At 48.1% G+C, this 14,052-nt stretch overlaps 2 protein-coding genes across 2 annotated transcripts in view; both read right to left on the bottom strand.

Moving 5' to 3' along the window:
• Positions 1-4,561, bottom strand: part of Tctn2 (tectonic family member 2) — a 32,184-nt gene extending 27,623 nt beyond the window's left edge. Inside the window, exons 1-4 of the mRNA XM_029477800.1 lie at positions 4,386-4,561; positions 4,100-4,207; positions 3,526-3,605; positions 1,152-1,347 (exon numbers count right to left, since the gene is read on the bottom strand). Coding sequence (XP_029333660.1) covers positions 1,152-1,347; positions 3,526-3,605; positions 4,100-4,207; positions 4,386-4,467 — 466 coding nt within the window. The 5' untranslated portion in view covers positions 4,468-4,561. The remainder of the gene's footprint in view (positions 1-1,151; positions 1,348-3,525; positions 3,606-4,099; positions 4,208-4,385) is intronic.
• Positions 4,562-6,520: 1,959 nt separating this feature from the next.
• Positions 6,521-14,052, bottom strand: part of Gtf2h3 (general transcription factor IIH subunit 3) — a 16,237-nt gene continuing 8,705 nt past the window's right edge. Inside the window, exons 6-13 of the mRNA XM_021163466.2 lie at positions 13,397-13,426; positions 13,083-13,111; positions 12,523-12,597; positions 10,824-10,877; positions 8,526-8,594; positions 7,687-7,822; positions 7,537-7,573; positions 6,521-7,450 (exon numbers count right to left, since the gene is read on the bottom strand). Coding sequence (XP_021019125.1) covers positions 7,381-7,450; positions 7,537-7,573; positions 7,687-7,822; positions 8,526-8,594; positions 10,824-10,877; positions 12,523-12,597; positions 13,083-13,111; positions 13,397-13,426 — 500 coding nt within the window. The 3' untranslated portion in view covers positions 6,521-7,380. The remainder of the gene's footprint in view (positions 7,451-7,536; positions 7,574-7,686; positions 7,823-8,525; positions 8,595-10,823; positions 10,878-12,522; positions 12,598-13,082; positions 13,112-13,396; positions 13,427-14,052) is intronic.

Genomic DNA, 14,052 nt, shown 5'->3' with positions numbered 1-14,052 from the left:
CACCTTGCTCAGTTTCCTGCATTGCTGGGAACTGAACTCATGGCGTCCTGCATATTAGTCAGGCACTCCACCACACAAGCTGCACCCATGGTCCCCTTTTTTTTTTTTTTTTTTTTTTTTTTTTGAGTTTTAGAGAGTTTCTTACAGATTCATAGGTGGGAGAAAAACCCATGCCATCTAAGTGACACACAGAAGGTCAGGCGCAGGGTGGACAAGCAGCCACATGGTGGGAATGTAGGAGAAAGGAACAGAGAGTGCTCACTTAGGCTCTGGCCGGCACCTGAATGGCAGGAGAGAAGAGACAGGACTAGTTGTGCCTTGCTCTGTGGGTCAGAATAGAAGAACGCAGGCCACACCTATTCTTGTTCATGGATTTTCTCATGCTTGGGTACCAATGTGTGTTTCTCCAGAAAAAAAGGTGATTTGCAAAAGATGTGTCAGGACAGCCAGGTAATTAGGTGGGGAGGTGTCTGAGACAGAATCTCACTATGTAGCTCTGGCTGGCCTCAAACTCAGAGAGATCGGCCTGCCTCCTCTACCTCCGCAATGCTGGGATTAAAAGTGTGCGCCACCACTGCCTGATCTTAACTCATAAAATAATACAGAATAAAAAGCTCAAAAACAAACAAACAAAACCTAACCACCCCCCTCCTCAAAAAGTACATTTAGGAAGGCAAGAGAGACTCAAAAGTTGAGTCTGGTGACTGAAGACAAGGCTCGGTGGTTATAAGGGTGTTTGTTGTTCTTGCAGAGGACCTGGGTTCAATACACATTACTCATAAAGTGACACAAACACAAGCAATTCCAGGCATGGGGATCTGTCACCCTCTTCTGGCCTTTTTGGGTCTGGCACAAACATAATGCCTGTATATTCACCCAAGGGCGTGCATGCGTGCACGTACACACACACACACACACACACACACACACATAAACTAAAAACAAAAAAATTAACTCAGGAGCCAGAGGCAAGGCATAGCTCTGTGAGTTCAACCTGGTCTACATAGTGGGATCTAGACCAGATCCTGTCTCAAAAACCAAAAACAAACAAAAGAAATCCTGATAACAGAGCCACATCTAATAAACTGCATACACTACCCAATCTTTAGATAGTGGCTGACAGAAACGTTTTGACTGTAGACATCACTTGCCTGATGCGTTGTGGGTTACAGATGTGTTGGGATAAATCTCCACCTGGATGAGCAGATGTGCTAAGCAGGATGCATTGTGGGAGGCTGAAACCAGCAGCGTCTGCAGGACGCACGGGGGCTCTGAGAATGAGGCTGTCTCGTCTGTGGAGCACCAGTCTAGACCCCTCTTCCACCTTATGGTCACTTCCAGCGTGCTCTGGAAGGGAAACACACCTGTGCTTTTAAAGTGACTCACTTCGAGTTGAGGGCAGCACATGAGCCTTGCTTTGTTTTACCCAAGAGCTGTATAAGACGACAAGATGGCACACTTCACAAAAAGAGACCTGCATACAAAGATGGCAGCACTCGTTTCAGTTTCAACCAAACTGTGGTACATACGTAAGCTCTGGAGTCTTTCTCATATTACCCTTGCTATTTACTTACTTACTTATTTAGTGTGTGTGTGTGTGTGTATGTGTGTGTATGTGTGTGTACACTTGCATGCACGCATACACATTGCTAGGATTGACTCAGGACTTCATGCACATGCTGGGCAAACACTGTACCAACTGAACTATATTCCCAGCCTAACTCATTCTTTTAAATGTTCTCTTTATTTAAGTGTGTGTAGTACCAACAGAGGCCCCAAGAGAATGCTGTATGACCTGGAGCTAGAGCGACAGGTGTTGTGAGCTGCCTGAGCCATCTACCCAGCTCTATTTCCTTGGGTTTTTGTTTTTTTGTTTTTTGGGTTTTGTTGTTGTTGTTTTTTGAGACCAGATCGCACTGTGTATCTCTGGCTGGCAATGAACTTGCTACATAAACCAGACTGACCTCAAACTCAGAGATCTACCTGCCTCTGTTTCCTGAGTGCTAGGGTTAAAGGTATACACCACCTTGTCCATCCCACTTCCTAATCTTTTGTGTGTGTGTGTGTGTGTGTACTATATTCTGTGCGTGGGTGTTCAGCCTGTGTGTACATCTCTGTACCACGTGTATGCCTAAGACCCTCAAAGGCCAGAAGAGGACGCTGGAGACCCTGGAACTGAGTGAAGTTACAGAGAGCTTTGAGAGGCCGTGGCTGCTGCTAATCAGTCCTGGGTCCTCTACAAGAACAACGTGTGCAACAACTAAATCATTTCTCCAGATCCCCTCCCGCATTTCTTCATCTTAAACACAAAAGCAGACAATGTTTGGACACTGAGAAAGCGCAGCTTGGGAACCCAGCTTATGGACAAGATTTTGAAGTGTTTATATCTTCCCAGTAGCTTGAGATTACACACACACACACACACACACACACACGGGGGGGGGGGAAGAGACCCCAGTTCTCCGGATGGCTTTGGACAGGTACAACTGCTATCCCTAAGACACAGCCTTTCCCATTTGTTTATATCTCAAATGCACATTATGCTGGCTAGGTACATCCATTCACTCCTCAAGATATAAGCGACCCCAACACAGAGATGAGCAAGATCAGTGCTTACAGGTTAGAGTGATGGCTCAGTGGTTAACAGAGAACCCGGGGTTTAGTTCCCAGCACCCACATGGTACCTTCACAACCACCTATGACTCCAGTTCCAGGGGATCCAGTGCCCTCTTCTGACCCCCTCGGGTACTGGGCATATATGTGTTACAGACTGGGAATGAAGTTAGAGATGGTTGGGAGCTACCACATGCAAGCTGGGAATTGAAAACAGGCCCTCTCCAAGAGCAGCCAGTGCTCTCAAACACTGAGCCATCTCTCCAGCTTCTCTTTCATTTATTTCAGAAACAGTGTCAACTATGCAGCCCAGAACAGCTTCGATTCTGTGATCCTCCTGCTTCAGCCTCCCCAGTTTTGCGGTTACAGGCTGCACTGACACACACACAAATTCACAGGCTTCACCTGTAACACATCCAGACACACCTAGGGTAAGAACTACACACACACACACACACACACTGCCACACTGTGCTGGCTAGTCTACACAAGCTAGAGTTAGTTGGAAGGAGGGAGCCTTAATTAAGAAAATGCTTGAATAACATCCAGCTGTAAGGCAGTTTCTTAATTAGAGCCATTCCTGGGCTGATGGTCCTGGGTGCTATAAGAAAGCAGGCTGAGCACACCATGGGAAACAAGCCAGTAAGCAGCATCCCTCCATGGCCTCTGCATCAGCTCCTGCCTCCAGGTTCCTGCCCTGTTCGAGTTCTGTCTTGACTTCCTTCAGTGGTGAACCACAACGTGGAAGTGTAAGCTGAATAAACCCTTTCCTCCCCAACTTCCCTTTTGGTCATGGTGTTGCCTTACAGCAACAAAAGCCCTAACTAGGACACACTCACGCATACTTATCCATAGAAGGATTGCAAAAAGCCTAAATAGGGGGCCTCCACAGGTGCAAGGAAGCTGTCTTACCTCTTGGGGGCTCACAGTCACATTCCAATCCGCTGTCTCATTGCGGAGGAGGCCGCCACAAGTAGGAACTGGCAACACTCCTAAGAGAGAAATTAGAATTTGAGGCATCAGGGTGCGGTAGCTAGGGTGAGTCGAATATCCTGGGGTAGGAATCCCTCTCCCCCCAGACAAGCTGCATAAGACTGGTCAAACAGTATGTCTCATTTGTCAAATGGGACAAAAATAAAAAAAAAAAAACTGCTGTTCTTAGGAGAACTCTGAGGTGCTGTGTGGGAATCTTAGGGGAGCTTCCTTTTATTTTTTTATTTTATAAAAAGCTGGCCTTTTGTTTTCCTTAAAAACAAGACAAAACAAGTTTTATTATGCAAACCAGGCTGGCTGCATATTCGAATTTCCACCTCAATTTTGGGATTAAAGGCATGTGTTATCATGCCTGGCTTGTTGGTCACTTTTATTTCAAGTTCCCTTATCCAGAACCGGTCCACAGGGTCTACAGCCGGCCCCACTCGTACTCTGCTGGGAACAGAATTTCTGTTGGCAGCACCCACGCTCCCAAGAACAGCCAGAGTCCTACCTTCCTCGACCTGCAGCGGAGTCAGAGACACGGCGACATCCTCGCTGCCTCCGACCAGGGTCGCTCGGACCTCAGGGCTGGACATCCGGATGAAAGGTGGGATGAAAACTGAGGGAAGGAAGGATGTGCGGGGAGGGGTTAAGGGGTACAGAACCTGTACCTGGGGTGCGTGTGCTGGCTTTTTATGTGGCCTGGCTTCGGCGATCCTAGGAACCCCAGGTCTGGCCCTTTAAGAGCCAGATTCCCTCAGCCTGGGCCATGCAGGCCATACCCCCGCCATACACACCCGGGTCCCCGCGCAGCGGCCTCAGGACGCCCTGCAGCAGGAGGAGTCCCCACAGGAGGCTGAACGGCGACAGAGAGCCCATACCCGGACCGGCCTGCCTCAGAAACCCAGAATAGCCTAGAAGAGTAAAAGCGGCTGCGGCCTTCGCCGCCCCTACAACGCCATATTGCCAAGCTAAATGCCTGCAGCCATGGCAACCACCAATCAATGATGGGAATGTCGCGATTGGTCTAGGGCTACACGTCTAGCGGGAGGACCAGTAGCCATGGTAATCTCCAATCGGTAACCTCCAGTGGCCCTCCCGCTCCATGATTGGTCCAGAGCAAGAGCGTGGATTCTAAGATCAGGGCCCAACACACCAGACAATGCTGATTTGGGGGGTTCTGTGCTCCATTGGACATCGTGGGTTCGTTCCATTCCAGATGTCAAAAACAAAACAAAAACCAAAAAACACTACACTGCGGGGATGGAGAGATAGAGCAGCACTTGCTGCTCATACCAAAGAGCATGGTTCAGTCCCTAGTACCCAAGTGGTAGCAACAACTTCCTGTGATAGTTCCTGGGAATCCTGTCACTACATGCATTATGGTGCGTATACATCCAGGCAAACACTCATACGCGCAAAATAAAGCAAACCTATTAAGTGTCAGAATTGTACATGGGTGGGAGAGCACGGGTGTCCTACATCCAAGGTTAATACATTTAAGGAACTCCAGAGTTGTCCTTTTGAAAGGCTTGTGTTAACCAGCCACCACATGCTATTCCTTGAAGACCGCTGTACATTTACACAGCATTCCAGACATGGTTCTTGCTGCTAGAGTGTCTAGGCCACCCTATGCACGTTGTATTGTCTCAATAACACCAAACTACAAAACTCTGCACTATAGAGCAAAGCAAGGAAACCTTAGAATATTAGCCCAAAGTACCCCCTGCCTAGTCACAATGTTCAAAATACGTGTGTTTCATGGTTTGCACCAAGCCATATTCTGGTTTTCCTTCAATCTCAGCTATAGATGGTTCATCAGCCCAAATGCAACCTGTGTCATGTGACATCCTCCAATGATTTTTTTTTCTTTTTTTTTTTTTTTTTTTTTTTTTTTTTTTTNTTTTTTTTTTTGGTTTTTCGAGACAGGGTTTCTCTGTGTAGCCCTGGCTGTCCTGGGACTCACTCTGTAGACCAGGCTGGCCTCGAACTTATAAATCCATCTGCCTCTGCCTCCCAAGTGCTGGGATTATAGGCATGGGCCACCATGCCCGGCCTTCCTCCAATGATTCAACAACAACAAAAGGCTCAAATCTGCCTTGAGTTTTATTAGTTCCAGTTGGCAAAATAAACCCAACAGTATCCTGAAGAAGACAGTGTGGATCCATGTTTAAATAAGGAGATGGGGCAGGATGGTGGTGTCCGTGTCAGTTAGGGGGATGCAAGCTGAATCAGGTTGGAGTGACCTGGTCCTCTCCTTCCAAAGAATCCAGTAAAGTGGCTGTGGATCTATCTGTTGCCACTGCCACCCTCCACTAGGCACAGCAAACTGGCTTGGGCGTCCCACTGCCATCTCAGGCCACAGACATGTGATCAGCAGTGGCCACCAGAGCAACAGCAGGAAGCCCTGCATGGCCACTGCCACCTTCATGCCCTGCCCTTCTAGGCTCCAGCTCTGGTAAGTCTATGCCTCAGCTCCTTGTATGTAAAAAGGCAGGGTCAGTCCCACATAGAATTGAATGAAGACAATTCTCGGGCCCTGAGAATCGTTAAGACCTGCTGAGCCGTCATGCCAGACTGCTGATTTTCTTTTCATCTTTAGTCTATGTGTATTGTTGTTTATGCATGAATGTCTGGGCACCCTGTTTGTGCTTGGTGCCTGTAGAGGCCAAAAAGGGGGCATCCGATTCCTTAAAACTGGAGTTACACATAGTTGTGAGCTGGTATGTGGGTGCTGGGAATTGAAGCTGGATCTTCTGGAAGAGCAGGGTTTCTGTGCTGTCCTAGGACTTGTACAGTAGACCAGCTCTGGCCTTGATCTCACAGAGTGCTGGGACTAAAATTGTGCACTACCACCATCCCACAGCTCTAAGTAATTTTAAGAAAAACTACTCAATGCAAATCGTTAGAAAAACACTCTAAGGAAAATTAGTAAATATAAAAATAGCATTTTTATTGTTGAGATTACAAATGTTTCTCATTTACATGTCTAGTATTCAAAAGTTCTCCAATGTTAATGTTACCAGTTTTTATATTTTTGTAAAAAAGGTGGCAAGATGCAACCCTGGTTGGTTTGAACTCCCTCTGTAGACCAGGCTGGCCTCAAACTCAGAGATAAACCTGTCTCTGCTCCCTGAGTGCTGAGACTGAAGGCTTGTGCCTTTAGGTCAGGTTACAATTGAGTATAGCTAAAGGAAACAATTTATTTTAAGTAAAATGTTCTTTAAAAAAAAGCCAGGATCTTCTACACATCCCAGGCAGGATCTGAACCCAAAACTTTCCCATCTCAGTCTCCCAGGTTCAAGGTTCTAGCAATGTACCATGAGCAACTAAGATGCTCTGTTAGGACTGCTGCCGTGACCCAATGCTGGTCATCTTCCCAAGTGGCATCCAACTTCACACACTACCAATCCTGAAGTGCAGAAGACCCAGCATCCGCCATAAGCGTTGACAGAGGATCATCTGAACAGAGCGTCCCAGGGAGCTGACTGCAGCTCAGTGCGGGGCTGCCGGCCTGTGCCAGCCTGGCTCCTGCAAGGCTGGGCTTCAAAACCCAGCACCAAAATCAAAGCGACAACTAACAAAACAGCAACAGCTTAGCATCTGCCAGGCAACTGCTACCCTACAGCAACAAATAAGTACACCTGCCCCCTTCCCAGAGAAATCGGCGGTGTGGGTCCTCTGCAGCTTCACACCCTGGAAGCACAGGGCAAGAGCAGTGTTTCAAAGAATTCCTCCGTGCTCCCTACGGAGTCAGCCTGTGGGACGAGCTGGGGAAGCCTGTGGCACTGGTCACAGGGACACCTTCTGTTTCTTCTTCTTGGCCTTCAGCACAGGAGGGAGGGAGATCTTAAAAGCTGTCCTGGAATGACAGAGAAGGATCCCCTCAGGCTCTGGAGCTCAGGAACCTACCTACCCCCACCCAGCACTGTGAAGATAGTTACTCACTCGCACGTGGTGCAGATGGGGCTGAAATTGCAGAAAACTGTTAAAAGTGATGCAGAAAACAAGGCAATTAGGGGACTTGAAAAGCACAGGTTACTTTTTGCCCCACCCACACCCTAACACTACAGTAAGAAAAACCACACATGCGCTTACTAGACAGACACACAGAGCAGACATAGCCAATCTCAATGAGACTGCGATGACAGAAGCAGGCAGCCCTGTAGTCCACGTGGATCGGGGGTGGGAGGATTAGCTGAGACCGCTGATCTTGGTCCGGAAGAAAAACCCACTGTTAAAAGAAGGAGAGGCAGGAGACTTTTAATTCCATCATGGGGGAAAGCCAGCCGGAGTGAAGACACAGCAGCCGTCCTAGGCAGGCAGCACTGAGGAGGGCACGAAGTCAGACTTTCCTTCAGGGCCAGGAGATGGCTCAGTGGGGACAGGTCCTGGCCCCCAGGCCTAATGGATAACCTGGTTCCATTTCTGGGACACACAAGAGAGAAGGAGAGAGCTGACTCCTGCAAGTTGTCCTCTGACCTCCACATGCACTCAGCAGCGGGTGAGCACCCACACACATACAAAAAAACAATAAAAAGACTTTCCTTCAAAGTCTATTAAGACTCATTTTTATTCATTGCACAATTATTTAAAGTGTTTTAAATGTTGTGTTTATGCTGTGTCCTTTTATGTGTGTGAGCACATACATGCTACAGCACGTGTGCTAGGCAGAGGACAACTGCTTGGAGCTGGTTCTCTCCCTCCATCATGTTGGTCCTGGGCTTGAACTCAAGTCATCAGGGTCGGCAGCCAGCACCCTTACTCACTGAGCCATGTTACTAAGCCCATGCTGTACAGCTGTATGACATCTGCAAACGACCTTCAGAGTTCAAGGTCCCGAGAGTCCGCCCTCTAAGCCCAGGAACTGAAGGCACTATTTAGCCAACACTTCCTTCCCAGGTGTGAGAGGTGGGGGAGAGCTGCGGCTAACTCACCAGTAAGTACTGCAGGAGAGAAGGCATCTGAGGCACCTTCAGGTACAGTCCCCCAGTGATGTCACAAGCCTGCAAAACACAGGGGTCACTACCAAAGCACCAGTGGCATTCCAGAGGAGCGGGGCTCATGGGGGACTCCACAGGTCTGTGAGGTCAGTGTGTGAGGTTCGTAGACGCATCCCTGTTCACACTTTGGACACTAGCAACCAGCTCTGCTCCGCCACAGCCACTGGCAGCTTTACTCTGCCTGCTGGGCCATGCGGCATGTCCCAAGCTTCCCAACGCTTTGCTTTAAATAAAGTTTCCTTGCTAGTTTTAAGGTAGGGATGGTGCACACCAAGCTGCAGGACAGAAAACTGATGTTACAATTAAATTCCTGTGACAGTCACGTGGGGTGATGGGGAAGGAGAAGAGGAGACCTGAGGGAAGACCAGAGCTGAGCCTCAGCAGAGAGGGACAGCGAGTGCCAAGGCACTTGTCAGCAGCAGCCCAGGGAACTGTTTTTCAGGCAACACCAAGGAGTCTAAAGGGATCCCAGAATGAAAAGAGAAGATGAGGGATAAACAGAAGGCCTCAGCAAGGACTTGGGTATCAGCCAAGGTGTGCTGGGACAATAGGGGCAGGGAGAGGGGTTTGGGGGTGGGCAGTTGAGCAGAGTGACATGGCCTCGTCTATGCTGTAGGCTATCTGACCCCTGGGATGACAGGACTGGCGAGTGGAGGTATGAGTGCTAACAGAGCAGTTATCAGACAGCTGCAGGCCCATGGATGGAGAGGCTAGGAAAGAAGACAGGAGGTGTGATTCAGGATCCATGCTGAAGACAGATTCAACCAGATCCTAGCAGTATGGAAGGAGAGGAAGAGAAATGGGGGAAAGCCAGGTTGACCTGCCCCGTGAATCATGCTGTGTGCAGAGATAGGGCTCAGAGTCTGGGGGAAGCTATTGTACAGAACAGGCTCTGTTCTGGACACAGTAACTGAGGTGGCCCAGGAGGAGGTGGCATGCGCACTGCCTGCTGAGACCTCAGGAGACGCTGCACTGAACTCCAGCTATCACAGGAAGGGACAGGGGAGCAGAGCCAGCTTTCAATCAGAGTTGAGATCTCTGAGTTAAGAGGACGCTTCGAGAGCTACAAATTGTCACCTCCCTGAAAGCCTGGTCCTAAAAACCAGAAGAAGGCAGCGGTTCCCCTCGTGAACATTACATACTACACAAGCACTGGAATGTCACATGGCACCACACACAGGAGTAATTCCTATATTGGGTCTCATCCTCATGAGGTGGAATCTTAAATTCTAAATACAGAAAAGTATATTTCATTCTTAGGTATCTTAAAACTTCTAAAAAATATATTCTAAAATTAAAAAGACAAAACAAAACAAAAAAACAAACCATACGCCTGCTGTCAGTTGAGCCTAAGAAACAGACACGCCCAGCCCCCACCTCCTACCCCTTCAGCTGACTGATCTTCAAGGATACAATTTTTAAGGAAATTCTGAATGGAAAAAGAATGTTAGCTTGTGTGCATGTGCATGCATGCCACAGCACACACACAGAGACCAGAGAAAACATGAAGGAGTTGGCTCTCTCCTTGCAGAGTGTAGGTTCCAGGGATGACACTCAGGTCATCAGCTTTGCAGACAGGCCCCTTTAGCCATTGAGCAATCTACTGACCCACAAGTCTTTCTTGTGAGAAAAAAGCCTCCATCCTCAGCTTGCTGGTTATTTCAGGGGTAGGTCCCTCTACCCTCCTCCTCATTCAGTTTCAAACTTCTGCTCAAAAGGCAATATCTAAAGCAGGAGACGTGGGATGAATTTGAACCCAACCTGGACTAGAGTGGGCTCTTACCACCACCCAAACAAGCAACATCTAACAGTGCTTTCCAAGACATATGGTGCAATGTGTAGAGTTTACATTTTCCTAGAAGCCCCACTAAAAAGGGGTGGAGGCATGGTGGCACACACTTCTTAGTCTCCACAGGAGGGAGGCAGAAGCAGATCTCTGTGAGGCCCAGGCCCAGGTCCAGCTGCACAGCGAGACCCCAGTCTCATGACCAGAAATGGATAAAATCCATTTTAATTACACATAGCTCAGTATAACCAAAATACCCTCACATTCCCTCGATGTCTCCAGAGTCTTACTCTGTAGCCCAGGTTGCTCTCAAATCTCATGATCCCCCTGCTGCAGCTTCCTCACTGCTGGGATCGACCATCAGCATGAGTCAGCATGCCTGGCAAAGGTATCCCCATCCCCACAGAACGTTCCTGTCCAAAGCCGCGCATGCCTGGCAAACGTACCTGCTGGAGGAGCCCTGAATCCGAGTCCAGCACGCAGGCGTCGATGAGGATATTCTGAAAGGAGCGGTTCAAAACATTATAGCAGTGCGTATGGCTGTCTCACACATGCTAGATTCTATTCTTTTTGGAACTTGTGGTAATCCTCCTGCCTCTGCCTCTCAGATGTTGGTCCAGCAGGACTATGTTCCCTTTAACAGGTGTGGTGACACTGCAAGGCAGACACTGGGGCACTGGCATCTGAAGCATCCAGGACAGGCTGGAGCTCCTGCCTCTAACCCCTGACCCCTTTCACTCCAACACTCCCAGTGCTGAGGAGAATATGGGGCTCTGGTGGTGCTGCACGTCAGAACTACGGTTTGGAGTGGAGAGGGCTGGCCCAGTGGGTAAGAGCACTGCGGCTCATCCACAGGACCCTGGTTCAGTTCAAAGCACCATGCTGTGGCTTATATCATCTATAGCTCTAGTCTCACGGGATCTGACACCCTTTCTTGGCTTCTAAGGGAACCAGAATTGCCCATGTTGCACATATATGTGTGCAGCTAAAGCACTCAGATACATGAAGAAAAAAGTCAGAGAGCAAGGATGACGTGTCAGGCTGTCTGAACATGTCAGTCATTTGCAAAATGCACAGCACACTACAATAAGAAGAGAGACACTGTTGGGCAGAATAGTGTAGGCCTGTGATCCTAGCTCACCTGCAGGTTGACGCAGGGGATTCTCAAGTTCAAGGCCTGTGTTGGCTCTAGGGAGCTCAAAACAAAATGAGAGCTGGGCGGTAATGGCACATGCCTTTAATGCCAGCACTCGGGAGGCACGGGCAGGGAGAACAGGCCATTCTAGTCTGAGAGCAGGTTCCAGGATAGGCAGGGTACACAGAGAAACCTTGTCTCAAAAAACAAAAACAGACAAAAAAAGATGGAGAAGTTGAGGGTTCCTGTATCAAACTGTTGACTCAGAGATTCTGACGGGGTGAGTACCACGACACCCATGCAAAAGCAAGTCTGAATAGAAATTCCTGAGAACACCGCCCAGTCAAAAACTGCCCAGGACCCTAAACAGAAAAATGACAAGCACCCAGTATGGCTTCTGAATCCCCGACCCAGACCCAGCCCTGCTTAGCCAGAACACTACTGTGCAAGAGCGACAATGATCACCTTTTCTGTTGTTTTTTGTTTTAATCAATTTAATTTTGTTTGTTTGTTTGTTTGTTTGTTTTTGGGGTTTTTCCAGACAGGGTTTCTGTGTATAGCCCTGGCTGTCCTGGAACTCACTTTGTAGATCAGGTTGGCCTCGAACTCAGAAATCCACCTGCCTCTGCCTCCCAAGTGCTGGGATTAAAGGCGTGTGCCACCACGCCCGGCTCAATTTAATTTTAATTAAATTAATGTGCATTCATGTTTTGTCTGCATGCATATCTGTGTGAGGGGGTCAGATCCCCTGAAACTGGAATTACAGACAATTGTGAGCTGTCATGTGGGTGCTAGAAATTGAACCTGGGTCCTCTGGAAGAGCAGACAGTACCAATGAGCCATCTCTCCAGTCCCATTTGTTCATCTTTGAGACAGGATCTTTCTGTGCAGCTCTGGGGCTATCCTCTGGACTCCATATAAACCTGGCTGGCTTCTAACTCATAAAGCTGGGTACCTCTACACACGGCTTCTCATCAGCTCTTTCCGGACTTAGAAGGCCGAGGACTCACCTGCTTCTGAGCAGCAAAGATGACGTTCATGAAGTTCATGTACTGCAGTGTGCTGTCCTCCGCAGCCTTGATCACCTGCAAACACAGCCACTAACTGCCCAGGGTGCACTGATGACAAGACCTACTGCATGCTACAGACAGTATCGCTTCTCCAGTCCCTCTTCCTACTTAGTACGAAACCCCTGAAGTAAAGGATGACACCAGAGCTTCATGGTCCTTGTTAGACTGATAGGCATCTGTCCAGAGTACCCAGCATGCACTGGGAGGCCAGGGGACAACTTTTAGGAGTTAGTTCTCTCCTTCCACCATCTGGGTCCTGGGGATTGTTCTTCAGGCTTGGTACAAGGCACCTTTACCAACTGAGCCATCATCTCACTGGCCCAAGAGCTCTGGCTGGCCTGGATCTTGCTATGTAGATAAAACACTGTCCTTGAACCCACAGACACTAGCCTGTGTCTCCCTCCTCAGTGCTAGGATTAAATGCATATGACACTATCCCTGGATGCATTCCCATGTCTTTCAGCTGTCTGAAGTTGTATGTAAATTGTGTATAATCTTACCAAAATCCTTGATTTCATTTCCTGATTATCTATAAAGAGATTGAAAAGAAAAACAACAAAAAGACAGGTTATAATATAGCAAACACGGTAGCTTAAAAAGAATGCAGTTTACTAAGCATTTTTATTTTATATTGAGACAGGGTCTCTCTAAGCAGCAGCCGGGAATGGCTTGGAACTTCCTATGTAGACCAGGCTGGCTGTAAACTCAGCATCGACCTGCCTCTGCTCCTGACTGTCTAAAAATCTTAAATACCCCACCAAGCATGCAGCACTAAACTCAACATGGTAACAGTTGCATAAGAATCAGCTCTTACCTTTAACTGCCTTGTTCACTCTGTGAATGTCTGGATTCATTAACATAAAGGAATATAGAAATGTGTTTCCCAAACATCTGCAGGAGCAGGACAGACCTCCAGATCTGAAATCAGACCCCTCCCATCATCTGCCTCGACAGCTGTATGGGTGAGTTTAGGTTCGGGTACCCACTCTATACTCACAGAGAAAAGCATTCTCTCTGCATGTGAAGACCACAATTACAGACAGATGACTATCCATCATCCTAGAGAGGAATACGAGGACAACACCTAAACCCATCAGCCCATCCAGTGAGATAATAAATGTGAAAGCCATACAAAGATCAGGACAACTGGATAAACAAAAAAGATGTGAATATCACTCAATACAGTCAAAGACATGTCATAAAAAGCAAGGCTCCTTCTGGCAGTGGTGGTACACGCCTTTAATCCCAGCACTTGGGAGGCAGACACAGGAGGATTTCTGAGCTTGAGACCAGCCTAGTCTACAGAGTGAGCTCCAGGACATCCAGGGCTACACAGAGAAACCCTGTCTCGAGAAAAAAAAAAAAAAAAAAAAAAAAGCCGGCCATCAATGGAAAGAGAGGCCCATTGGACTTGCAAACTTTATATGCCCCAATATAGGGGAATGCCAGGGCCAAAAGAATGGGAATGGG

This window comes from Mus caroli, chromosome 5, assembly GCF_900094665.2.
Source record: "Mus caroli chromosome 5, CAROLI_EIJ_v1.1, whole genome shotgun sequence".
Classification (NCBI taxonomy): domain Eukaryota; kingdom Metazoa; phylum Chordata; class Mammalia; order Rodentia; family Muridae; genus Mus; species Mus caroli.
This window is presented reverse-complemented; position numbering and strand designations above follow the sequence as displayed.